Source organism: Nipponia nippon, unplaced genomic scaffold (genome assembly GCF_047370975.1).
Source record: "Nipponia nippon isolate SJK-2023a ecotype South Korea unplaced genomic scaffold, ASM4737097v1 scaffold_3, whole genome shotgun sequence".
Classification (NCBI taxonomy): domain Eukaryota; kingdom Metazoa; phylum Chordata; class Aves; order Pelecaniformes; family Threskiornithidae; genus Nipponia; species Nipponia nippon.
In genome coordinates this window covers 35,139,085-35,164,596 of record NW_028262347.1, presented here as the reverse complement: position 1 = coordinate 35,164,596, position 25,512 = coordinate 35,139,085, and the positions used below count along the sequence as shown (strand labels likewise).

General features: G+C 42.2%; 1 protein-coding gene across 4 annotated transcripts; it reads left to right on the top strand.

Moving 5' to 3' along the window:
• Positions 1-1,942: 1,942 nt before the first annotated feature.
• On the top strand, positions 1,943-10,961 carry AMIGO2 (adhesion molecule with Ig like domain 2). Of its 4 annotated transcripts, none has more exons than XM_087766275.1 (4): positions 1,943-2,347; positions 6,959-7,034; positions 7,996-8,083; positions 9,226-10,961. In XM_087766275.1, the coding sequence occupies exon 4, from the start codon at positions 9,299-9,301 to the stop codon at positions 10,862-10,864; it is 1,566 nt and encodes a 521-aa protein (XP_087622401.1). In that variant the 5' UTR covers positions 1,943-2,347; positions 6,959-7,034; positions 7,996-8,083; positions 9,226-9,298; the 3' UTR covers positions 10,865-10,961. The 4 variants fall into 4 exon arrangements, with proteins under 4 accessions (XP_087622401.1, XP_087622400.1, XP_087622402.1 ...); XM_087766274.1 differs by having other exon boundaries at positions 7,924-8,083; XM_087766276.1 differs by lacking the exon at positions 7,996-8,083.
• Positions 10,962-25,512: the final 14,551 nt, after the last annotated feature.

The following is a 25,512-nucleotide window of genomic DNA, read 5'->3' as shown; positions in this document are numbered from 1 at the left end:
GCTGTTTCCAGACTTAGAAGAATCCTGCGGTTCTGAACTCCTTTCAGACCGTTCGATGCATTCCTTGATCATGGTTTCTCTGCAAAGTCTGCTTATTGGCAGATGGCCTCTATCTGTAAGCTGAGCAGCTCATCTAAGGATCATCACAACTTCCATCAATTTGTTGAGCATCTGGGCCCTGAGATCTCCAACATAAAAAGCAAATCCCAGTCAGCATTAACGAGAAAAATAAAACTGGAAAACAAAATTCTTATTGCCTTAAGTATTAGACACTTCACTGTGATGTGGGTCCTGCTTTCCCCGAAGTAATTGTCACTATGTCCGGATCTCATGGCTAAATAATTTGGCTACAAGCAGTACTGTCACTTTGCACCTACCAGTGCTGCACACTTACCGAGGTCTGAAGAAATTGCAATTAAAATTGTTACTATTTTAAAACCAGTTTAATTTAAAGAAAGTGTGCAAAATACTCACAAATGGGCAGCTACTCCATATGCTATTACAGACAGAATTTTCATTTCATAAGTAGGTCTTTAAGAAGAATTCAGGCTCAACATTTTTAGTTTTGATAGCAGGGGAAGGACACTAAAAAAGTTATTATCATCTTTCTCAGACGGGATTGGCAATCTGATCAACTTAAACTTCACTCAATATTTTGATACATTGAGGCAACTAGAAAAGTTTAATGGATAGCCTAAATGAAGACAATAAGCTTCTTTAAATGAATGAATATTCCAATGGAGGGTCTGAAACCAATCAACGGTGAATCAATAACTGGAGATTAAAATTACTTCACTGGTGTATCATCCAAATGCACAGAAATGCAGAAATTCAACACAAAATAACAATGATAAACAAAAAGCTGGATTTTTATGATAAGGTAGTGCTCAAAAAGTCTTTGAAATCAATAGCAGTATCACCCACGGCTCACTGGGCTTCAATCTATATTGAATCACATCTTTAACAGATACCTTGTACCATACTAAAGAATTTTAGTTTGCCTGTAGCATGAATTTTAGGACAAGAAGGAACCCTTGAGCATTATATGTAGCCACGAAGCCACATATTAAAAATCACTTCTCTATGTGCCCTTGGAAGAAAAATGTGATTTACAGCAGCTTTAATACACAAGCCCGTTTGCTGAGAATTATTCTATAAACTGTGTGTCTGGATAACAATAAATCCACAATCTTTGTTATTTGCTAAACTAGCTCCTGTTCAGTTTCAGCCTCTAAATGTAGGGTACTCTTAAATTATGGCGGAAATGTGGTGAGAAAGTTTGCTGGAGGAGGTTAACAGCAGCGTGTAACAGGGGGAAGGGTGTTCTTAGGCTTTCAGATGCAGCTTTGCCTCTTCCTGACCTGGTTGCGCTTCCCCACTTGCAGCAGCTCTCCCACAGATCCCACGGTCAAGGCAAGCCGCGTGCATGGCAATTAATTTTAGATAACCCCTTGTATCATTTGATAGGCTCTTTTGTCTTCATCAAAGCCCAGTTTACTACGGAGCCTCCGTGGGTTTTGATAATTTAATTAACTGGAGGATTGTTTTCCAGAGCTAACACAACGACGTTTAAATTTATCTGCCCCTTACGAACACCCTGAGGTTCCATCTCCGCGCCCGGGGAGTTCTGATGCATTTAACGGGGACCGCATCTTCTGCTGCGCCCTCCCCAAAACCCTGCCTCCCCGCTGGCGGCTGCAGAGCCGGGCTGCCTGCCACTAGCCCGGGCGCTGAGGAGCTGCCGGGCGGGCTCGGGGCTGGTTCGCACCGGAGGGGCTGAGCCCACCGGAGCTGGGGAGCTTGCCCTCGCTTGGCGGGGGCAGCGGCGCGGTGAGGAGCGGAGAGGAGCGGGGCGGAGCAGCGGGCGCTCCCCGGCGCGGGGCCGCGGCCCCCCGGGGAGGTGAGGGGCGGAGCGGGGGCAGGCGGTGCGCTCCTCCCCCGGGGCACCGACGGCTCCGTCCCGCTGCCGCGGAAACCCCTGGGAGCGCGTCGGGGGTGAAGCGGCATTGGGGCCGGCGCTGCGCAGCGAGGGGGGACCGGGAGGGCGGAGGCAGGAGGGGATAAAAACCCCAGCGCCGCTGTTACTGGGAACCTCCCGCCTTCCCTCCTCACCCGCCGCCGGTACCGGGCTCCGGGCCTCCGCTCCATCCCCGGGGGCAGCGGGCCAGCACTGCCTGCGCCCGCGGGGAAGCGCAGCGGAGCCGCTGCCGCGTTCTCGGCGGCCCCCAACTTCCCCCGGCGGCGGCAGCGGAGCGGAGCGGAGCGGAGCATGCGGGGCCGGGGCTGGAGGCGGCGGCGGGGCCGGCATCGCGCTCCCCGGACATGAAGCGGCCACCGGGAGCTCCAGGTAACGCTGCCCGGCGGGGTAACGGAGCAGACATCCACCCGGTAGCCGGGGTATGGCGGACGGGTAGAGTCCGGAGGGGCAGGAGCCGGGGCTGAGAGGGGCCGCCGGAGCCGGGGGCTTCGCTTGGGCGGACTTAGTCCGCCCCGAGCCCGCCCAAGCGAAGCCCTCGGCTCTGGCGGCGAGCGCAGCCCGGCAGCGGGCGGGGAAGACGCGGTCCCTTCCTCCGCCGCGGAGTGGAGCGGCTGTGGCCGGGCCCACCCGGGGAAGGCGGTCAGAGGCCGCTCGGGGGAGTGGGTGGGCGAGGCGAGGGGACGGCGCGGTGCCAGTGGGTGCCCCCGGACCGATGCCGGCTTAGCCCGCCCGGCCGCCGGACTCGCCGAAACTTTGCCCTCCGCAGACCGCAGGTAGGGATCGAGGGGCTGCAGCGGGCAGTCCCCATCGGGAGGCTGCTAGGAGCACCCCCTCATCTTAGGCAAGGGGGTTTCTCTGAAGTTTAGCCCGTCAGAGAAGCTTTTGGAGGCGGTGAGGATCCTACGCTGGGCAACTAAACTTTCCTAAGATCTGGTATTGCTTAGAGACTGGTTACCGATACTGTAACAGGCACTGCCACTTATCATTGCATTTTTTCTTAATTATTTGCTGATCTCCTTAGCAACTGAAGTCATTTGCAAGGTTTAAGGGTGCAGCTTGATTTGCAAAGTAACATGGCAAAAAGAATGCATTATTGTTTCACTGATGCATATTTCCCTTGTACCCTGTCAAGAGAGATAAGAGCTGCAGAGTGTTGACTTCATGTAGCTGGTACTGCCGTAGACAGACTGCTGATGATTAGTCCAACTCAGGCACTGTGGTACGTCACCCAGTTGCTCATCTGTGTCTCAGTTTTCTTTAAGCCAAGTGAGTTATCCTGGGTGCAAAAAAAAAATAAAATTTGTCTTCAGAGAAATTCAGTCTTTAGTGAGGGATGAGTGGGAGAAGATAGTTTTAGCTGGCTAAGGTTACTAGGACAAATTAATCTCTAATTCAGCACTATTGAGGGCTGGCCAGGTGCTGGCCAGAGAGACTACTCCATTTGCCAGAGTGACCTCAGGATCAGCTTGCTGCAAAGGTGATGTAAAGCCATTTTTTCATCACTGTTAGGTCCTGCATCAAGCACAGCTTAGCCCAGTTCAGGGATTTAGTCCAGTGTATCAAGACATCACCCAGATGTAGCTCACCAAAAGTCTCTGCTCTCCGATCCATCATGTCACTAAATCTCATGGATTACGATGGCTGGGTAGTCCAGATCTGCTCAGTCAGCAATGCTGGGCACAGCTGTCAGGCAGATTTGATGCAGAGAGTGCCTTTCCCACTCAGAAGTGCTAAAAGCAGAGTAGAGCCTGGCGATTGGAGTGAGGTGGCCACTATGGGGATATTTTCTCCGACAGCATCCCACATACACGCACACAAGGAATGAAAGTTTATGCAGGCCTTCCTTATAAGTGTAACATTTTAAAAGATTAAGTATGTAAGATGCCACTAGTCTGTTTGTAATTAATGGCTCTATCATGTACTTAAGCAGGATTCATAAAGTTAGGATTAAAAGCATGAATAATTGTACTTGTATAATATTGTTGTTATAAATTAATAAAACCCCATTCTAACAGTCACTTTTTCTTCTGAGTTCATGAGGAAAGTTTTGTCAAATGCCATGCCAAAAAAAAAAAAAATAGGGCTATGAGGAAACATTATTAACACCTGAGCCATCCCTGTTTCATTTCATGTATTATTATATTTAACTAATACAGCCCTGATTGATCGGATATGTGGACTGGTAAGAGGGGGAGAGCAACTGTGTGGGCATTGGAATTCAATGGGAAGGTGCAAAGGTGCGTGAGTGACTTCTGAGCTGGCGAGACTGAGGAACAGAGGAGTCAGAGGAGACAGCCACAGGAGACGTGGCACAAGGGAAAAAGCTAGGAGATGCAGAAATGGTGTGGACCTTCTGGAGGGCGGACTGAGATCTTTAGTATTTTCTGGTGTTTGAGCTCTTTAGAGGCTCAACAGTATTCCTGCAGTAGTATAGGTTGTGAGCAAATATTTGCATTTTCATGGTACAGAAAGTGCCAGGCAGATGTGGGACTATTTGCATCACCAATGTACAGGAAGATGTTATTCCTACTGTAAAGCATTTATCAATCCAGTTTGTTTAACATTGAAAAGACTAATGGTAGTGTTTACAAAAGCATTCAGGTGACTTGTGATCTCCAGTACATTTCACTGCTTAAATTAAGAGATGTACCACATAAGAATTTTTTAGCAAAGTCTCAAATGAACTGGGAGAGATAGCTTGGTGTACAGATTTCACCAAAAGAAACAGCAATAAGCCCGAAGGTACTTACAGGGGAAGAGAAAGCTGGTTTAGAGATTATTAATGTAGCATTAGTGGGAGAGAGAGCCCAGAGAAAGTAGAAATGAGTGTTTAGGACATCAGTTGATCTTGCAGTGATAACTGATGGTGATGATGTTTACGGTTGCCCGGCATTCCCCTTTTCCATAAGCAGCTCTAGGTGCTCATTACTTAAAAAAAAAAACAAACAAACAAACAAAAAAACCCCAAAAAAACCCCACATACATTAAAAAGATGAAAACCAAGAGCCAAATCCTCAACTTGTCTAGGAGCTGATCTGCTGTAGTCAATTGAGCTGTTCCTGACAACAGAGGATATTCCCTGTGATATGAGGATATGTCATGTCCTGCGTTTCTTCTCAACAGTTAAGAAGCATGTGCACCATTACTGCACAGATGATTCATCTCAGGGAGTACTGTGTTTTTGGCAGTGAACTTAAAATATTGCACTTTAACACCACAAAGAAATGATTTCTTTGAAAAGAATTCAAGTACAAAACTCCCAACCATGCCCTTCACTTTACTATAAATCAAAAAAGCTATTTACCCAGCTCATTCAGAAATAATGGTGAAGTACTTAGCCTGAGTCAGTTGGCACATGTTAGCTGATAGTATTTAATAGCAATATCTGTCTTGAGAAAATACATAATATTGAAGTTTGTAAAATAGTACGTTTCTAAGACCTGAAGTAATGTTATTGGGCTGAAACAAAATGCCACTTTTTAATATAAGGCTGATTGTAGGCTTTGTTCTTCCTTGTCGCTTAACACGGACACATTACTAACCCAGAAGTGTTTATGAAGTCATTTTGAAGAAGTTCAAACGATCACATAGGTTATAAATATTTATGTGGAGAGTGCTTGGCTTTGCAGACCATCCTGTGTAATTGATGCAGAAGTTTTGGGGAACACAGGTTGAGGGGCAAGCTGCAGCTCAACAGTCCTACTCTCCAAAAGGGCAAAGAACCTGTTGGGAATGTAAGCATCGCGCTGTGAGTTGGGCATGGCAAGGAAGGTTTCTGCTTGTCAGGATACTCTCAAAACAGCCTTGTGTGGCCCATAGTACATTTATGATGTCTGTAATTGGATTTGCCTCACCAGGCAAGGCAAGTTATCCGAAGTTACCTGAAACATTCGGCAACTTCAACAAGCTTTGGAAATCCACAATCCAGTTTGCAGCCCTTGCAGAGTGTTTTTGCTCCTTAGAGCTCAAAGGTGTTATGCTGATTTATACCAGCCACTGGTCTGCCCTTGGGATTTGATCGCAGACTAGCTCAGAGTATTGGTGAGATAATTGTAGGTATGGACAGAAATAAACATGCAAGGCTACTTAGTGTATTAAACTTGGCAACCCTTCCAAAACCGAGCATTGACCTAGTATGTCCCATTTGGAGTATCTCCAGGGTCGCAGTTGTATTCAGCATGGGAGCTGATTTTTGGAAGTGCCATTCATCTTTTTGCAAGTGCAGTTACATTAAAAATTAGGCTGCATAGGTTGAAAATCAAGCATTCAAATATTAGTGGGAAAGGCAACATATACAAGAGCAGTTTGTCTCCCATTTTGTGGATACCTTATAATTCAGTCATCATGCACATGGTTTTATGGTATGCAGTTTTCAGATACCTTGCTTCATGCAATATACCAACTAAATGAGCAGTTATTAAATTCTTTTTTCATCTGTCAGTGTGTTTCCATTATGCCTTATGTACTGCATGCCATACAAATCCACACTGAGGTACAGAATTATTTCCTGATGGTCATTTCTATAATGCTTTCATAGGTCTCACCCTCTAAAAGAACTTGTATCTATTAATTGTTGCCATAAAATACTAGCTAGCTAGCAAAACCAACTAAGTTAGTCGCTTAGGACTGGTTAAAAAAATAATTCCTCTGGATTCCTAACTTCCCACTGAAAACCCCATGCAGTTACATACTTCAATAAGATCTTAAAAGCCTAGGAAAACTTTATGAATCTTGATAATAAGTTTTTTTTCTAATCAAGTAATTTATTTTTACAATATTCCTATAGTTAAGATCATGTTGCTATATCCCTTTCATAGACAGGGAAGCAAGGAGAAGCCTTTATAGTCAGAAGTGTCAGCTAGAGTCATAGCATTTTGACTCTCATCTCAGCACTTCTTGAGATCAGACCTTCCCAAACTTAATACACTTATTTTCTAAGTGTCAAGCTGGTGACTGTAATATGTTCTTTTTTTTTTCCAGCAGTCACCAGTTCACATAATTTGCCTGATCTCACAGGAATTCTATGGCAGAGGCTAGGATATGCTCCAGTTCTCAGGTATAGCCATTTACTGAGCTCTTGATGTAATCACCCTTTATTTTCCCTGTTCTTCCTTGGATCCTGTGCAGTGTGAGGAAAGGTTTTGAGGAAAAAAATTAAGCAATCATGTAACTAAGGGCTGTATATAAAATCTAAAATGGCACAGAAAACCTTAATTCTGACACTTTAATTTTTGAGCACTTGACTTGGCAGTCTTGCCATTCTCTTAATATAGTTTTCGGGAATGCAAACGTTTAAAGCCAATGTATATATAAATTCTTGTGAAGGTTAATTCTCCCATCCTGCTGCCTTCATATTTCTTCTTTTAATGGGTCTTTAGAAGGTTCAGCTCTTTAGATTCATAGCACATCCTCTACTACTTGACTTAAGAGTAGAAGATTTGTCAGCAGAAGACAGCAGCCTGTCAGACTGGCAGAAGGTTAGAGAGGAGGGGAATAAGGAACTGAGGGGGAGTGGAAATTAGTGCATTTCACATATATTAATTAATTGCATAGATAGTCTTAGATCCATAAGTAGCAGATGCAAATTCTCCAGACAAGTGTGTTCCAAGGTTCACCTCCAGAAACTCTTCCCTCTCTTCTGCTTAACCCTCGTCTTGGCCTTTACACCATCCCCATCTGCTTTTCCAGTCTCATATGCCTTAACTGACTTCTGCATCCTCAAACTACCTCCTCCTCAGTTGCTTCATTAGTAACAATGATGATTCTCCATTAGCATCCTCCTCCCCTGGTTTTGCCCTTCCTTCCCTATGCATCTCTTATCCTCCTTTTCCTTCTCTCCCCTTCTTTGGCTGCTTCTCTGCCCCCCTGTCCTCCTCCCTTTAGGTCTTGATTCTAATGTTTTTGTACTCAAGACTCATCCTTTCTTCATCTGTCTTGCTCATCAGAGAATACAACTTCTCCTTTTATTCTGCTTCTTTCCATCTGAGGTTGCTCTTTCTCCTCCCCGCTGCCCACAGGCAGTCTCCCAGCTCCTGGCCATAGCCGCTATCAGCAGCGCAGAGCAGATATTGCAGGGTTTGTCCTGCTCAGATACTGTACCAACAGGTGGGTGAGACTGCAGAAATGCGTATGAGGTTAATATGTGGGAGCCGAGTACCGCCTTTGAGCTGTGAAGGGGTGAGGATAATCAATGCATATGGATTCACCTGGGAATTTACTGACAAACTCTTAACAGATATTGAGGGAGAGCAAGAGTGAACAGAAATGTTCATTACTCTGCTAAGTATGTGTACATTTTCTTAGGAGATGGCAAAAAGCATACCCCGTGGCACAGAATCACCCCTGCCAAATGTTACATCCCTGCTTCAAACCACAGTGACACTAAAATATTCTTAGAAAAGAGTAAGGTTGGTTTCGTTCTTACTATTTAAGTATGAGTAAAATATTTTTTTCCTTTAGTAAAAGTTTTGAGAAATGGCTGACTCATTCTTACTGAAAGTTCCCAAAACTTGTGCCTGAGGTAGGCACCAGGCATAGAAAATTTCCTCCTCAACAGTTATTTTGGCAAAGGTGGCAGGAACAGAATACAAAATATTCCAATTGGACATCTTGCATAACTTTAAAAATAGGCTGTTGCTACCTGAACTATCAGTTACTGAATTTTTTTTTTTTTTAAAAAAAAAGGAAAAAAAAAAAGAAAGAAGTTCATATGACATTTAAAGCTAAGTAGTCTGAGAAAATTCTTTGCTTGAAAATGTGTGACATTTTCTGATTGGGAAGAAACACATGTTGTAACTGCTCCCCACTAGACAAGAAAATAGCATTTTTGGATGAGGCTGTTTCTTTCCTGTACCAGGAGTTTTCTGTCTGGCTTGGTTTGGAAACAGGTAGGGGATGCCATTGCCCAGTCATGTTCCACAGAGGAACATTTCTGATTTATTTTTTTTATGAACTGTCAGAAATTGCATTCCTTGATCCCAGACTGAAGAACAGTTGCATTGTTTTTGAAGAGACAAAATATCTGATCTGTATTGTGATCTGTATTGTACACTTGGGTGCAGAATTTCATGTTTACATAAACCCAATGTTAAGCTTACATCCCCTAAGAACAACTAGATTTTATAATTAACCGTATGAAACATTAAAGATTAATTCCCTGTATATTTCAAAAGGCATGCGTAAGAAATCAGGCAGGGTATGAATTGTAAATGTTAACGTGCTGTACCTCTGTATCCCTCTCTTGACAGCAATTAGTGCAAAGCTAACTGCACATATAATCTGTGGCAAGGAGCACTGGGAGACAGCTAAGAGACAGTGACAATGTCTTTAAACTGGTGGACAATTCCTACTCGACTTGGAGTTTTTAAAGTGAACTGCAAAGGACTGGCATGCCTCTTGGTCTTCACAGTGAGCGTTTGTGGCAGTGCCCCGGGGATGTGTCCAACAGCCTGCATCTGTGCCAGCGATATCATAAGCTGCACCAATAAGAACCTTTCTCGGGTGCCAGGAAATCTTTATAAATGTATGAAAAGGCTGGATCTGAGTTATAACAGAATTGGGTTTTTGGAGCCTGAATGGGTCCCGGCACTGTTTGAGAAACTGAACACTTTAATAATCAATCATAATAGCATTAGCAGCATTATCACTGGAAGCTTTTCCACAACCCCAAATCTGAAGTACCTAGACTTGTCATCCAACAGCCTGAAGACGCTGGGCAGCCCTGTGTTTCAGGAGCTAAGGGCACTGGAGGTTCTCCTGCTGTACAACAATCAGATAACACAGATAGAGTCTTCAGCCTTCGGAGGATTGTACAAATTGCAGAAACTGTACTTGAGCTATAACTTGCTCTCGCATTTCCCACTGGACTTGTACACTGGAAAACATAAACTGACAGACCTTGTGTTGCTGGACATTTCCTTTAATCACATCCAGTCGATGCCTATTCAGCGCGTGAGTTCAGTGCCGGCCAAACATCTTAGTGGAATTTATCTTCATGGCAACCCGTTTTATTGTGACTGTATGCTGTACTCCATGCTCATCTTCTGGTATCAAAGGCACTTCAGCTCAGTGGTGGACTTCAAAAACGAGTACACCTGTTTGTTGCGATCAGACCCAAGAGGTTACAATAAACTGCCTTTACTGCACGACAACTTTCTGAATTGCTCTGAAAGCACCGTCAACAGCTCTTTCCAAGCCTTTGGGTTTATTCATGATGCCCAGGTTGGTGACAGGCTGATTGTACACTGTGACAGCAGAATCAGCGATGTGGGCACACACTTCGTTTGGGTTAGTCCAGACAACAGATTGCTGGAGCCAGACAGAGAGACCGACAACTTTAAGGTGTTCCATAACGGCAGCCTGGAGATAACAGATGCCCAGCTAGAGGACTCAGGGCTGTATTCCTGCATCGCAATAAATAAGAAAAGACTATTAAATGAAACCATAGAGGTTAGAATAAATGTTAGCAATTTCACAGTGAACAGGTCCCACGCTCATGAAGCATTTAATACAGCTTTTACCACCCTTGCTGCCTGTGTAGCCAGTATTGTTTTAGTACTGCTGTATCTCTATCTGACCCCCTGTCCGTGTCAATGTAAGGCGAAAAGGAGGAAGAGGAAGCTGAACCAAAGCAGTGCCCACTCATCCATACTGAATTCCACACCGCCGCAAGAGCTGCCAGCCGACGAGAAGAAGGCTAGCACTGGTAAACGGGTGGTTTTCCTGGAACCTGTGCACGAACCAAAACACAGTCAGAATGGGAAAGTAAAACTGTTTCCTAATGACAATATAATTGCTGAGAGTATCTTAAAAACTACTCGAACAAAATCTGACTCCGATTCTGTCAACTCCGTGTTCTCAGATACACCTTTCATGCCATCAACTTAGTTTGCTGCCTGTGTTTGTATCGTGCAGTTACATTTCTGAATACCTCCTTTGCTTGTAGCAACCATCAGGAAAAACAAATAAAAAGCAAGAAAATGTTTTAAAAAAAGTATCTATTGTCAGTCCTTGAACTGCGTCTCCTCTCTTTGTGAGTGCAGGGCCATGCGACAGTGATATCTTGTTTGGGAAAAGCAAACAGCGTGGCATTAATGTGAATGTCTTCAATGCAAGCTTAGCCTTGGCTTTTACTCTCTGGTCCATACACAGAAATTTCTCATACATATTTAGAGGCTCTTTCAGTGCACACAGCTGACTGAGAGGCAGAGGCTGACCCCTATAAAACACTCTCAGTCGTGCTGATAACTCAGCTCCTCTGCAGTAAGCACAGAAGAAAACTCAGATGGCTACTGAGAAAAATGCCCAGGCTTCCTTCAATTCCTTTCACAGGCTCATAAAACCTTTGCATTAAAATCACCAGGGGAAAAAAGTCATGAGTTTTCTTGGACTGATCAGAACAAAAAGATTCAGTTTGCCACCAGGATGCCTAGCAGCACTGGATAAATGTTTATGGCCTTTAACTGATAATGGGTTTGCCAGTAACTGCTTGAAAACTTTAAATGGGGGGGGGGCATTGTACTCATTGTATTCAAAGCATAGTCATGGGATTACTCATGAGAAGTAAACTGGTTGTATTTGTTTATAAATATTGACAGATAATGAAAACAGGTAAAAGTTAACACATTAGCTTTGCAATTGCCTTAGTCAAGGAATGAAAGTTGTCAGTCATGAGGACTCAAGCTAATCAGCAGTAACTCATTAAGCTGCAATAACTGGATTGATTGCAATCGGTTGTCTTAACCTCCGCTGCTTGCTGTACGCTTGGCATCACATGCGGTGATGGGCTTGAGCTTCATCTTAGGGGTGAGTAGCTTCTCTTCAGAGGAAACTTCACAGAATAGAGGGAATATTTCAATTAATCCTTTCAGTGGGACATGGTTCCAGCAGTCTTACAAAATCTGCTTCCTAAAGATTTTTCTTAAAAGAAGAAATAGAGTATTTAATGAAAAATATAGAAGATTTTACGCACTGTGAATTCAGAAAGCACAGCTTTTCTCTAGACTTGGCCCTTGTCTTGTATGTGCTGCTTCCTTCCTTGCCCAAATATATCATTGTCAAAGTTTATGAACCTGCTAAGACTGGCCTGCGCTGGTCATTCAACATAGGTTGCATGAAGTGTTGTATTATTGTAATGAGCATACTGTTATATTTGCTATTTCTTTTTCTGTTATATATGCCTTTTTTTTTTTTAAGCTTACTTGCATTGGGACTGGGCTGGACTTTGCCAATCTTCTTCACATTGATTAGTACCAACTTCAAAGGAGTTTTTCAAGGAATTACAGCTTACCGAAGAAGAGTAATTGGAGCATGTCTGTCTCATTCTATCTTTGGGGAATATACTGAAAGGGTAAAGGATAAACAAAATCAGAATCAAAGGGTGACATGGTATGGCAACTGTAATTTATTTTTGAGAGGCTTACTGTAACAGCCACTTGCCATTTTTTGTGATTTTTTTTGAGAGGCATGTCATCATTCTGAAGCTTGTATCTGGCTGAGCCAAAGCTATCAACAATTGATTTGCTATGGAGAAATCCTGATGTAGCTAATTGTTTGAAAGCAAGCTATCTGGAAAACAGATTAGATCAGGAAACAGTGTTGCTGTGATGTGCACAAATTACGTGGAATTAGAAAACTGCTGGAGATTTTCATTCAGATATTCAGGGAAACAGAAGATGGAAATTCTTTTTCTAGGTGGAGGACAAAAAATATTTAGGAGAGAAGGATCACCAGGGGATTGGGTCTTTTGTTTATACATTTATCTGTGTAAATTTAAAAATAGCTTCTGCTATCAAGCAGGTCAGTGTCCTCTCATAAAGCTCTTTCTCTCTTTTATCTGTATGCATGCATTAAAACAAAATCCATATATTTATATATAAGGTATGATGGAAAACCACTGATTGTCTTTGCTAAAATCAGTGATATAGTTGGGTCATCTGTCAATGAGGCAAAAGCCTGACTTTTAAGACACTGTCTCCTTCTCAAAGATTTTTTATAGAAGAGATTCAACTAAGCTGCATGATCTGGGGCTCTGCCACACGTGTGGTGGGTTGGTGTCCTCCATGTTGTGCAAGGAGGCGATTAGTGACCCGGAGCCAAAGGGCTGAAACAGTGGTGAGGCAGAGTGGGAAACGGAGAGGCAAATACTCCCGCAGGAAGTTGTACCGATCGGTTTCAGCTCTGGGCAGATATTATGCTCTGTTGTCATACATGAGGTTAATTGACCCAGATTTTGGTGTTTACAAGAGCGCTGACAGTCAGTACCGTATTGGGCTGGCAAAGAAAACAGGCTGTTGTCAGTGCAGCTGGGAGGCAGATGTACACATCTCCTTAGCAGCTACGGCTGAGCAGGTACACCCCACTGCTGCTCCCAGTGCAAGCCAGTGACACCATGTATCAAACTGAGTATGCATTTTAAAACTGCATGGTAGTCCTAAATGAAACAGGTAGAGATCCCACACAGCCTGCCTTCCACAGGGCTGCTGTACTGCAGCAAGAGCATAGGGATTTGTGGGATCAGAATAATCCTGCCAGATGACTAGAGAAGCTGAGCGTTGCTCTAAACAGCAGATATTTACTGTGATTATTAACTGGCCGTATTTTAGTGACTGCTTCAAAGTGCTCAGAGTTGTAACTGTGATTATGAACAAGGTGGTAAAGGAGCTTCTGAAGGAGCCATTGGCTTATTTGCTGGTTCTTTACGTTATCACAGTCTCGTGAGTTCAGTAGGTGCAGATTTAATAAAGATTTTTAACATCTTTACTGAATATTCGTAGCTCCAATACCACAAACCTACAATCCCAGTCCTCTCCTTGGAAGGCTGCAGAAAGCCGATGCAGCTCAGCTGTTCCTGCCTTCCCACCTCAACACAAGCCCGCCAAGGTCTCTGAGCGGTGTGCCAACACTGCTGTCATGCTCCACAGCCACAGGGCACCCCGGGCGGTCGCAAGGGGCTGCCCAGATGCTTCACCAGAAGTTCCAGTGCGGTCCACCCTCCCACCTTCGTTGGCAAGCCTGTCTTATCACCGTGTCATCCCCATTGGTCTATGTCCTGGATTTCACGTTGCTGTTTCCAGCAAGTACCGAAGAGCTGAATGATATTTTTAATACAGAGTGAGCTCAGTTCTGCAAGGTGTTGAGTGCTCTGGCGCCAGTCCAGCCATGCTCTTAAAATGGGTTTGCAGCAAGGCAGAGGTACCGACCCACTGGCAAGATGTCTCTGGTTAGGTGTGGGGTCACTCACTGCCTCTGCAAGATGCCCAGAATGAGATATTCCCCATGCAGCTCAGACAACACTGGGTGAGTTTTGCTCTCCCTTGTCTTCTTCCCAGTGCCTGAGATCGTGCCACACAAGGTCATAGGCAGGGCTCTAAGCTATAGCTGAATTCTGTGTCTTTTATGGTGCTCATTTGAACCTAGGTCTTTCACCACTTTAACGGTGGTGAGCAGCTTTTCTCTTACTCAAGGGCCTGTTGCATCAGTTCCTGCTTTCTCACAGATCAAAAATAAGGGTAATGGCCACAGACAGCTCTGGGAGGATATGTCCTTGCATCTGTGCATTTCCAGTACTGCACATGCCTGCAAGGCATAAGCTTTTGTGGAGTGCATTGGAAACCAGTTGTGTGAGGCCAGCATGAAACCTCTCAGGCCAGTCCTGAGTGTAGCAACAGCAACTGCACAACCGCATTGTCCCCATATTACCCACCTGTAGTGGCAGGTGAGAGGTAAGGCTGCTAGTCATCTCTTCTGACCTCAATAAGGTTAAGCATCTGACTGCAACCACCTCACTAACAATGAACACATGCAATGGCTGACTGCCCCTCAAATATGCTGAGCAGCTGCCAACCAAGCTGGAAGCTGAGGGTGAACTGAAGTGCTTTCCTCATACCAGCCCTTAATCTGCAGTTGATTATGAGAGCCAGCACCATGTCCTTGTAGCCCATATGTTCACCCCCTGCTTGTTCAGCAAACAGTGCTCCAGGTTAGTAATGTATCTATCTTGGACCAGATGATCCTTGAGGTCCCTTCCAACCTGGTATTCTATGATTCTATGACTCCTTAGCATTGTGTCTTTGAAGAGTCAGGTTTATGAGGACTGCTAATGACAGCGTCAAAGGACTAATGGATTATATAGCTCGTTCTTCTGAACAAGCAAAACCCTAAGGTCAAGTTGTGATTAAACCATAAGCTTTCATTTAGGACAGCACAAGATTATTTCTTCCTACTAGAGTAAATCAACCTCCTTCAGAGTGCTTTTATACCTGGACTGCAACATATTCCTAATGACCTCTCATGTCTCTGAACTGGGTGAGAATAAACCAGCCTTTAATGGGCCAAAGCATGCTATTGTGGTCATCTCTAAAGTGATGCAGAAGTGACGGTCCCCTGTGGACTACAACCAATGGCCATCCTGCCCAGCACACACTTCTGCTCTCTTCATCAAGGCTGTGAGCCATCACCATTTGGCCACGGGAGGTGCAGGGTCCATTTCCAGCCTCTTCCTTTGTAGTTCTCTGTGTCAAGACTGGCTTCCTGAAGACAGTTTCTGGATGTACTGCAAAGTTGCTGGAAGGGATCATTTTAATTGATTAATTAAAACAGCTACTTCCAAATGGCTTCTAAATGGTGAGAACTGGCATTGGTAAGTAGTAGCTTTTGAGAAGACAGGATACGTGTTTCATTTACAGATTGAGCAATTTAGATTTTACTGACTTTCTGCTCTTTCTGGTAAACAATACTTGAATCATTATATGTAGAGAGAAAAAGAGTGCATATTTAAGGAATTTTCCTGTGTTTCTTTTATGTCTTTCTGTTTGTCCAGCAGGATGTCCAGATGTGGATAAGAGTAGAAATTTGAGGATGAAGAGGATAAGGGCAAGAAATAATTTTGGTCAAAGTTCACCTAATATTTTAAAAACAGGCTAGTATCTGAGCTCTTGCCTTCAGTGGGTACATGATAAAAATTAAAAAATGATCCACTTTATTCATTTACCTAAATATGGAATTCATGGGTATTTTGGAGGGTCTGGGTGTTAACAGAGTTCTGACAGTAATACAGGTATGAAAGCGATCCATACAAAATCAAAGTGTAAGAGTATTAGTACTTGTTTTTGAAGAAGAGATATCCCAAACTTGCTGAAGGGGTCGTGTCATAAGTAAAAGGATCATGCCTCTCTGCCTTACTTAATAGAAAGCTCTAATTCTAATATTAAATAACTGAACAGATGCAGTGGAGAAAATATTTTTCTTGTGAATTACTGGTTTATGCCCTTATGTTAGGTGGATTTTTTTTTCCTTATATAAGTCTATTTTCCTTTCCTTTGAAGAATAACTTAATTCACTGGAATAATATCTTCTCATTTAGTTCTCCTAATGAAGTCTACATTTGGTAGGGGAGGAGAGGAGGGTCTAGAATGATACAATCAGTTTGATGACACCTAGATATCAGGAAAAGTTAGTTGTGGATTCAAGTGTTTTCTTTGGTAAAACATGGAAACATAGAATCATAGAACCATTTAGGTTGGAAAAGACCTTTAAGATCATCAAGTCCAACCATATCCAACCGAATCCAACATGAGATTATCTAGGCATAGACCTATAGGTTGTTTTAACTTAACTCAAGTTTTCTGTTTCATTTGACTAATTTAAAATGGCATATTTTAAGCCTTTTATTTTTTTAAAGGAGAGACTATTCATGCAACTTCTTGCATCAACTTAACTAAATTGATTTGGAAACCATCACTGTTAGCATAAAGCAACTCTGGTATAGAAAGAGGCTGTCCAGTCTGTATGCATATTTCTGATGACAGTCCAGGATCAACTGTAAGTATTTCCTTGGCAAGCTAGAGCCAAATTGCATCATGCAGACCTTTCCTAGATAAGCGGGAAGATGTTTTCTTCAATCAGATTAGCTCAATCAACAAACTCAATTGAAATCCTCATTTAGCCCTTACCACAGATCACCTTTTGAATTCAGTGACTTTATTTGCACTTTTGAACTATGTATGGAGCATCACAGGCTGCTACAGCGTATATTCCTGATAGGGACGTCAGAAGGGAAGAGCTGTGGGGAGGGAGTGAACATACTTGCTTCAGAGCTGCCTAATATTGTACACTGCCAATTTCTCTCCTCAAGCGTTATTGGCCCTAAAGCCAAAATGCTCACCAGGACCAAGCAAACCTTAGACACCCTCTCCAGAAGGGGGTGGAGGCTCTGATATCTGCTCCTTCTGCAGAGCACAAAGCCTCAGCAAGTGCAAATGCTGTCCTTTGCATAAGACAAAATGTCCTTTCACAGAAATGAAAGGATTTCTAGCACTTTCCCTCGTAGCTGAGGTGCTGTCAGCAATAGTATAGCACAAAATAAATTAGCTCAGATAAGCACTGCTGTTGCCTGGAGCAGCTCAATTAGCCTTTTGCACTTGGAGCAGAGGGTTTTACAGCACTAGATAGGGCCTCAGACCAGGCTACATCTGACTTTTGTCCTCTTTGCTCTTTTTGCCTGGCACCAGAAGCACTGAAAACCACTGGGTTTGTTATATTTTTTACCTGTGTATTAGAACAAACAAAATCTTGAGCCTTTCCCCAGGCAGTCCACAATGGTGGAAGGGAAACAAAGCTTTTCTCCTTGGTTTTAGTGCCAGAAGCGAGATTCTTTCTGATTTAAGCCATGGAGGGAACAATGTTGGTATGGTGTTACTACTGCTACTAACACGCTCAGTATGTCAGTCAAGGCTGGATCCTGCTGAAGAAGATGTTTTGCAAAAGAGCAGAGGGTATACTTGCTGCTCTGACCTTGTTTTTTAAAGCAGAAATTAATATACTTGAGCTATTGCCTAAAATAATTTCAAACCCTATTTTTTAAACTAACATTCATGAGGGCAAGTGAATGACATTTGTAATTGCAATCTAATCAGTAATTTTGTAATTTGGGGATGAGAGAACTTTCCCTTGATTTTACCTCCTCTCCTTCCATTTTTATCCATATACTAAAAAGACAGTTGATCTATTTTTCAATGTATGTGCCTCCACTCCCCTGTTTATTTTCAAGCATGGATAATCACTGCATACAATTTAAGCAAAATGATCATGTTGCAGTGAATGGTCTCTATCATCCATATGTTCTGTAGAGATAAGCCGATTTGTTGAGTATGCCATCCTGTATATCATTTCACATTTTAAAAATACATTTAGACATGCAGCTATTATTGTTGCTACATTTGTGGTATATAATTTTCTTAAAATTTCCTTCCCATTACAGCAAAAAAATAGAGTAAAGTGTCAGAAATCATTACATTTACTAAAAACAGTCATTTTTGTCCTTTAATGCTGTAATGTTTTTGTCTTTTAGCAGTCCCACCTATTAATTCACACCTAATATAGAGTCAGCCTGGCTTTCAACAGCACCTGCTTCATATCGGTTGTGAAAACAGGCTTCTTCCCTTCACCTAGCAAGGAAAACGTTTTTTTTTATGAATAACATCATTACTTTATCCCGTATCCACAAGGTCTGCCACAAAATTTGATCCTAGGCAGAGTCTGTGTCTGGTTTAAGAAATGTTACAGGTATGTAGAAGCTATATTCTCATCATTTATTCCCCAAGAATTTTATTATAGGGTTAGCATTGTGGCTGTTGGCATTATCATTTTGTATTAAAGAAAATGAATTTTCATTGGTGGTCCATCTGCAAAATTGCCATTGCAAAGTGCTGTTTGCCATATTCGGATTGCTTGTGATGAATTCGCCACTCAATCATGTGCCTGTCGTCTTGTGTAAGTGTCTGAGAGTCATAAGAATGCACACGGCCAGCTCTCCAGCATGGCCAGACCCCGCTCCTTTTATAGTCAGCAGGGAGAAATTGTTAGAAAGCACGCCAGAAGAATCAATGTGCTGTTTACTTGGCACATTCATGGTGATTTATAATTTCTTTGTAATAAAGAAATGCAATAGAAGGAAGTTTTAAAATTCTCATCATCATGATGCATAGAAAGGTTATAAAGCTACTCTGTCATTACTGTGCCATTTTCATATTCTTCAAAAGTATAAGTAAATCTCTCCCTCTGCAGTATATATGATAGTATCAAATTAGACCTATACAAAATACCACGCTCCCTGGGAATAACTCAGAGTTATGGGTATATTACTTGTAGCTCTCCTACAGGTCTTGCTCAGTAAGGCATAACTTGCAAAATTTATGTTCATCTACTACAAAGAATCATGGACTACGCTAGTTTTCATTATCAGTGAGGATATGTCCCCTGCTGTATTATGCAGGGTGCATTTCATAGTGATGACATGCGTGAGGGAGGCCCTTTTTCTTATCAAAATGGCATGCAAAAGGCAGAGCGAGGTCTGGGGCTCAGAGGCCGTGCTGTTTTCTTGCCGCCCAGAGGCAATGAGCTTCTCTTGTGGAGAGCACAGGATGCTCCCTGCGCTGGCCATACAATTTATTAAAAATAGAAACGCTGTAGATGGAAATTTTTGCCAGGTGAAAGATACTACCCTTTGAGTTAAAGGTGAGAAAATAACATACAGGAGTCAAATAAAAACAAAAGCAGTACCTGAACCTTGGTAGGGACTCAGGCTTTTGAAAATATATTAAATCTTCATACTGTCTTAACGATTTCCTCCTGTGTAGAGAACTGTTGTCTCAATAATGCAGGTGCAGATCGTGCATCCCAGAAAAAAGAAGACCTTACCACGGACAGAAAAGAAGTGCTTTCTGGTTACCTTTAACTGTCATCATGTCATGAGTTCAGGCCACTTTGCTCACAGTAGATAAACAATGGTAATATTAATCCATGATCTCCCTAAGAGCCAGTGGATAATTGGCCTGATTTGTAAGGGTGGCACAGGACTAGTGACCTGGCTATTTCCTTAAGTTTTTTTGCTTTTGAGTAGATCTCTTACTATCTTCAAGCCATCACTTGTAAAAATAAATAACTTTCAGGAGAGATGCTGAAATCTTGTAATTGAAGTAGGATTGTTTAGGATTTTTATTTTTCCTCTATAGAAAATCAAGTAACTAACTTAATTGTGCCCTAAAGACAGAATGTAACATTTTCTGCTTTAGAGATGTATTCACTAAAGGGTGTGACATTGCAACAGCGTATGTGTGCTTCTGTCGGCTTTGCCAATTAATATTGCACCCTTGCAGTGGGAGAAGAAGAACTGACACAGTAAGAGGGGGAAATGTGTGCACATCTCTAGAGACTAAATATAAAAGATGAGGATGGCTCTATACGGTTCCCTGAACAGCCCGTGTGCGAACTCATGTTGTCATGGAGGCCAGAAGAAACGCAGCTCTTCTGGCTGCTAACTGCACCCAGACAGACCAACTGCAGCTGTCACCAGAATGGAGGGATGCCGCAAATTTCAGGTATTCCAATATGCTGATACAAAGCAAAGTAGGATTAGCCTTATGTTTCTGATAAGGAACGTTTCTCTTTCCCAAAGTTTGTGAGAGGAGTTTGACCAGGCTTATAGGACCTGAAAAAGGAGATTCATGTATGTGTAGGAAGCTGTAAGCTACAATTTGTGACTATTGATAACCACTGTGGAAATACTGTGTAATGGTATTTTGATAATGCCTACATTAAAATCCGACTTTGAGTATCTTTGCAGAGCTTGATTCATCAATACTTGCAAAACATTTTGATTTCTTGTGACAGGAAGCATTATAGTAGCCCATATTATATTAGGATCTTTCCACACTATGAATGCTTTTTGAATGTCTTTCTGCAGCACAGTAAGTGTGCATTGTACTTCAAGGAGAAAATACTTCCACAGGTAGGTACTTATCAATATACGATGTCTGTGTTTTCAAATACATGATGACATTACTTACTATGACCATATTTCACGCAAGTACTCCCAGACTGTAGCCTGCTGCTACAGCCTAAGATGCTTAGGTTGAAGAGAAATGTTTTCCTCCAGAGGATGGTTTAGATCTTCAGAAAGCCTTTCTCTCTGCACTGACCACACAAGAAAACTAGGGAGACTAATGTCATTGAACGTACATTAGCCTGTGGGAATGCTGCCATATTGGACCATTTGAGTCTAACTCTCTGAATCCTTTCAAAAGGCCATGCTCCCAGCAATGACAAGTGTTTTTCTCTAACATCCACGCTGAAAGACTCTCCAAAAACTGACATATGAAGCCAATCCTTGAAGTCGAGCTGCATGCTGTAGTAGCCAGAAAGGAGCCTCGCTGGTCGTGAAGATTTGATGCCAGCTGACTTTTCCAGGCTGCCAGAAATGCTGATTTTGGCTGTAAGGATTCAAAGCCTCTTGTTGCTGAGAAAGAGTTGTCATGACTGACTGCTCCATGGAGTAGCACTGACATATTGCATATGTCATGCATGGCATATTACTGACATTAATCTGCTGACACAACTCGAGTTCAGGCTTTGCTTTCTGCCAACTCTACTTCCTTCTGTGAATAATAGCAGAATCTGGAAGTTTTTGTGGGTTTGGTTTTTTGTTGGTTTTTTTTTTTAGATTTTGTTTTTATTTAGTTTCTACAGGAATTCATGAACTTTAAGCCAGACTTAACTGCACTGTCCCTGTGCAGCCTTTATCTCCTCTTCTCTGTATCTTGTGGGCATTGCTCATGGGCATTGCTCATGGCCAGGCTGAGGTCCAAGGAGGATCCAAGAGGTCCAAAGAGGCCTTTTTACCCCTGAGGAGTCCCTGCAAAGGTGAATAGTTTGGAAATATCCAGGTAAGGTCTGACAACATAGGACACATTACTCTCGATCTATGCCAAAGTCTAAAATTGTCTTTTGATATTCAAAGCAGGGTCTCCTGAATGTTTCAAAAATCCACTGAGACTGTCAGTAATCTTTACATGAAAATATATATACATATATTTTGTCTGTGAGCAATTTTAATTTTGCCAGCTGAAGCACAAAGCCACTGCAGTTTTCTATCATTTTTTCCAGTTTAAGAATATCAGTAACAAAACCCTCCAATTTAGTCACCCACAAACTAGCAATCACAACATCAGTGAGGCTGTTAAAGCTAGAAGAGAATTGAACTAAATTTTAGAAGAAGGGACAATGAGAGAAGCCTAGAGATCAGTAAAAAGAAGTGTGACTTGAGACTCTGAAGTAGGTAATCTAAGGGATAGAGCACATCAGGAAAGGTAGGAATTGGTGATATGAGCTACATCAAATGCACAATGATAAACTTACAGGAGATAACTTAAAAAAACTGGGAGCAAAGTGCATTACAACTGCTCCAAGACATTTCTAAGAACCTAAAATCAAAAGGAGTCATACAAAAAGTATAAATAAGGAACATAATTAGATATGAGTTTAAAAGGAATTCAGAAAGTTCAGATGGTTAAGGTGTTAACATTATTTTGGAACATAAAGGCAGCAAAAATATGCAAGATACAATAAGTACATGAGAAGCAAAAGAAGGGCAAAGTAAAGGTTCATTGCTTAACAGGCAATGCACGGAGTACTGAAGTGTTCACTGTCTTCACACAAAAAGATTAATTCCTGATCAGATACTTAACCACATTAAATTTAATGTGAAAATAGGAGCATAGCCAGAATAGGGAGAAATTAAGTTAAAAAATGTCTGGATAAGCTAAGTGTAATTGAGGCCATCAGGGCCTGATGACATTCAACTTCACTTGTTTAAAGGAATAGGAAGAAGTCTCCGAAATATTCACTGTTATCTTTGAAAACTCATGGAACATGAGCAGGTCCCAGATAATGCAAGAAAAGTAAATACAGTACCTACCTTTTAAAAAACAAACAGGGAATTATAGATTATTCAGTGAAACACCAATTCCTGGAATGATTCTGGAACAAGTGGTTAGATAACCAATTTTTAAGTGCCTGGAGCATACTACGATGGTAAAAACAGCTGACAGATTTGACAAGAACAAATTGTATTGACCCCGTTCACTGCTGACAAGTTAACTGGCCTTGGCTAGATAATAGGAACAGCTTTTTGGCCAGCCGGACAGTGAAACAATGGGAGAGACTATTGACTGATGCTGTCGCATCTTTTTTTTTTGCTAGAGGATTTTTAAAAACAAGTTAGGCACACACCTTCTAGGAATGATGTAGGTATCTTTGATCTTTCTTCAGTGTAGGGTGTTGGACTAGAGGAGCTGCAAGATTTTTTCCAGCCCTATAGTATTATGTAGGCAATGTTTGTATAGGTCCCCCTTGCCCCATGACTTGGGGTGCATGTTTCCTACTCTGGATGCAGGTTACTGAAGATTGTCTGGGATTACATACAAACTCTTTTATTCAAAAGTGACCTGAAATAGAAATGGTTCATGTGTGCTTCATTTTCCTTTGGAAATTTTAGCAGAAAGCACACAACCTTTTTCCCCAGAAGTTTGGTTCGGCTTTGCTCCTTAGGTTCATATAAACGGTACTTCTGAAATCTGCCCTATCCCAACCATTCCTCTGAAATAGATGTCATACATAGGACGACGAATTAATTAGTTGGGGGACAAACTGTGGTCACTCCATTGTAGAAGTGAATGCAATTTTGTCCTGAAACCGTCTCTCACTGAACGCTAGTGTGTTGGGAAAATCTTGGACCGTACTGTTACTGTTGTGAAGCAGCTCCACAAACAAAGTGTCATTTGGGTTCACTTTTCAAATATTTCCAAGTCACTGGACCAAGATATTGTCTTAGCTGTGAGTGCTGATCATTCAAGATGAATCTTCCTCTATTTCATAATTTCTATCAGTGCATGCAGGTTTAACTTGGCCTTGGGGTACAGAGATGGGAAAACTTCTCAAATACTGTTGGGACCTCCAGTAAGGCTGAAGTTTGCTTTGCTGTGAACGTAGCCCAGCATGAAAGACTGCGAGGCATGGTCAGTGCGGTTGCTGGCATGATTTACTATTACTCAGCAGGAAGAAACTGTACAGTCTGGGCTGAACTTCTGAAAATGAGTGAGGTCTGTTTCCCCACTCAAAACGTGGGTCTGTCACCACAGAGTGCCCCAAAATGCAGGCTGAATTATTCCTTCTCCCCACCCACCCCAAATTTATGTGATTTTAACAAGTTTTCAAAGACAATGCTGGCTTTGAAAGGCAGGGTTGCCTTCACTGTGTATAATACATCTCATTTGACTGTCTACTATTTAGCAGTGAAACTAGTAGATATTTTTTCAGGTACTAAAATACTTCATCCTCATATTGTAGGCAATCCTTTCACATTTCCAATAGCAATTCTGCTAAAAGGAGACATTAATCTGCTGGGTGAGCAAGGCAGAGCCACCTCACTACGGTTATCTCCTTACCACTTTTTCTGTCTGGCATTGTTTGGGATCCAACCTCTTTAGGAAAAATGGAAGATACTAAAATATCCTTAAAAAGTGGCATATGTAAGCGGCATATATAAGCATTCAGACCTATTGAAAGTATGTTTTGCTGGTTATCATTTAAACAAAAACAGAATTATATTCTGAACAAGCTTGTGATGTTAAACACATCTTAAAACTCAATCTGTCTGTAGTATTTTATTAAAATAATTAGACCTTATTAAAAGCTAATTGCCACATTTCATTTTAAAGTGGGAGCTCTTAAAGAATACAAGATATATATTAGCCTCATACAGATTTAGGGCTTGATTGTTCTCTTTCAGTTGGTTGCATCAGAAGAAACTATTAAACATAATACAATGACAATAAACTAGATTAGATTGAGAGCAGAATTAGGGCTCGCAGTCCAATCAGTAACCTTTTGAGATCCTGACAGCAAAGCAACAACGAGAGGGAGCTTTGCAAAACTAGTAATATACTTCTTAATTTTTACCCCAAGTATGAACTCTGGCTGAGAAACTTTGGATTTACCACCGTACTTATATTCTATTATACTGAAGTGTTCAGGACACATTCAGTCATCAGAAGCATGAGACTGGGCTCCTAAATAATTTATTTTATATACTCGATGGAATAAAAAAAAAGGACACAGTTATCAGCACTCAGCTGAACAATGTCTTTTTATGTAACATGATATTTTTCATCCTTTACATTTGTGATGCAGAAAGCTGTACGGGAGAATGGTAGATGATAAAGTCAACTCTGGAGAGCACAAAACAGTGCCAACTAAATGGACTGTATTTTGATCTAGGCTTCTCTTTTGTTCCTTGCTAGAATTGCACCTGTATTTTAAGCAAGGAATGAGCCTTTATCCTGAGACTATCCTATATCTTGAGATTATCTGTGTGTCTTCAGGCAAAGTTACTCAGTTCATCTGTGCCTTGATTTCCCACAGATAAAACATGAGAATGTAAATGAGCTGATTCACAGTGGCACCATGGGTACAAAAAATTACCCAGGACTGTCAGAAGCCTGGGAACTGTGGCTGGTCTGGGAGCACCAGCTTTGAAAGTGTACACATGCCCTCAGCTTGATTCATCATGACTCATCCAGGGCCAAAGTGGGACGCAACCTCAGTGTTTTCTGCCAGCCCCTGGAAATGTGTACCCCCTGCTGCTTGTCTTCCTAATACAAGTGCCAAAAAAGAGATCCAGAAGAGCTGCTTCCTGCTGT

Coding starts and splice junctions, on each gene's coding strand:
- AMIGO2 (XM_087766273.1), top strand. CDS start 9,299: ATGTCTTTAAACTGGTGGACAATTCCTACTCGACTTGGAGTTTTTAAA.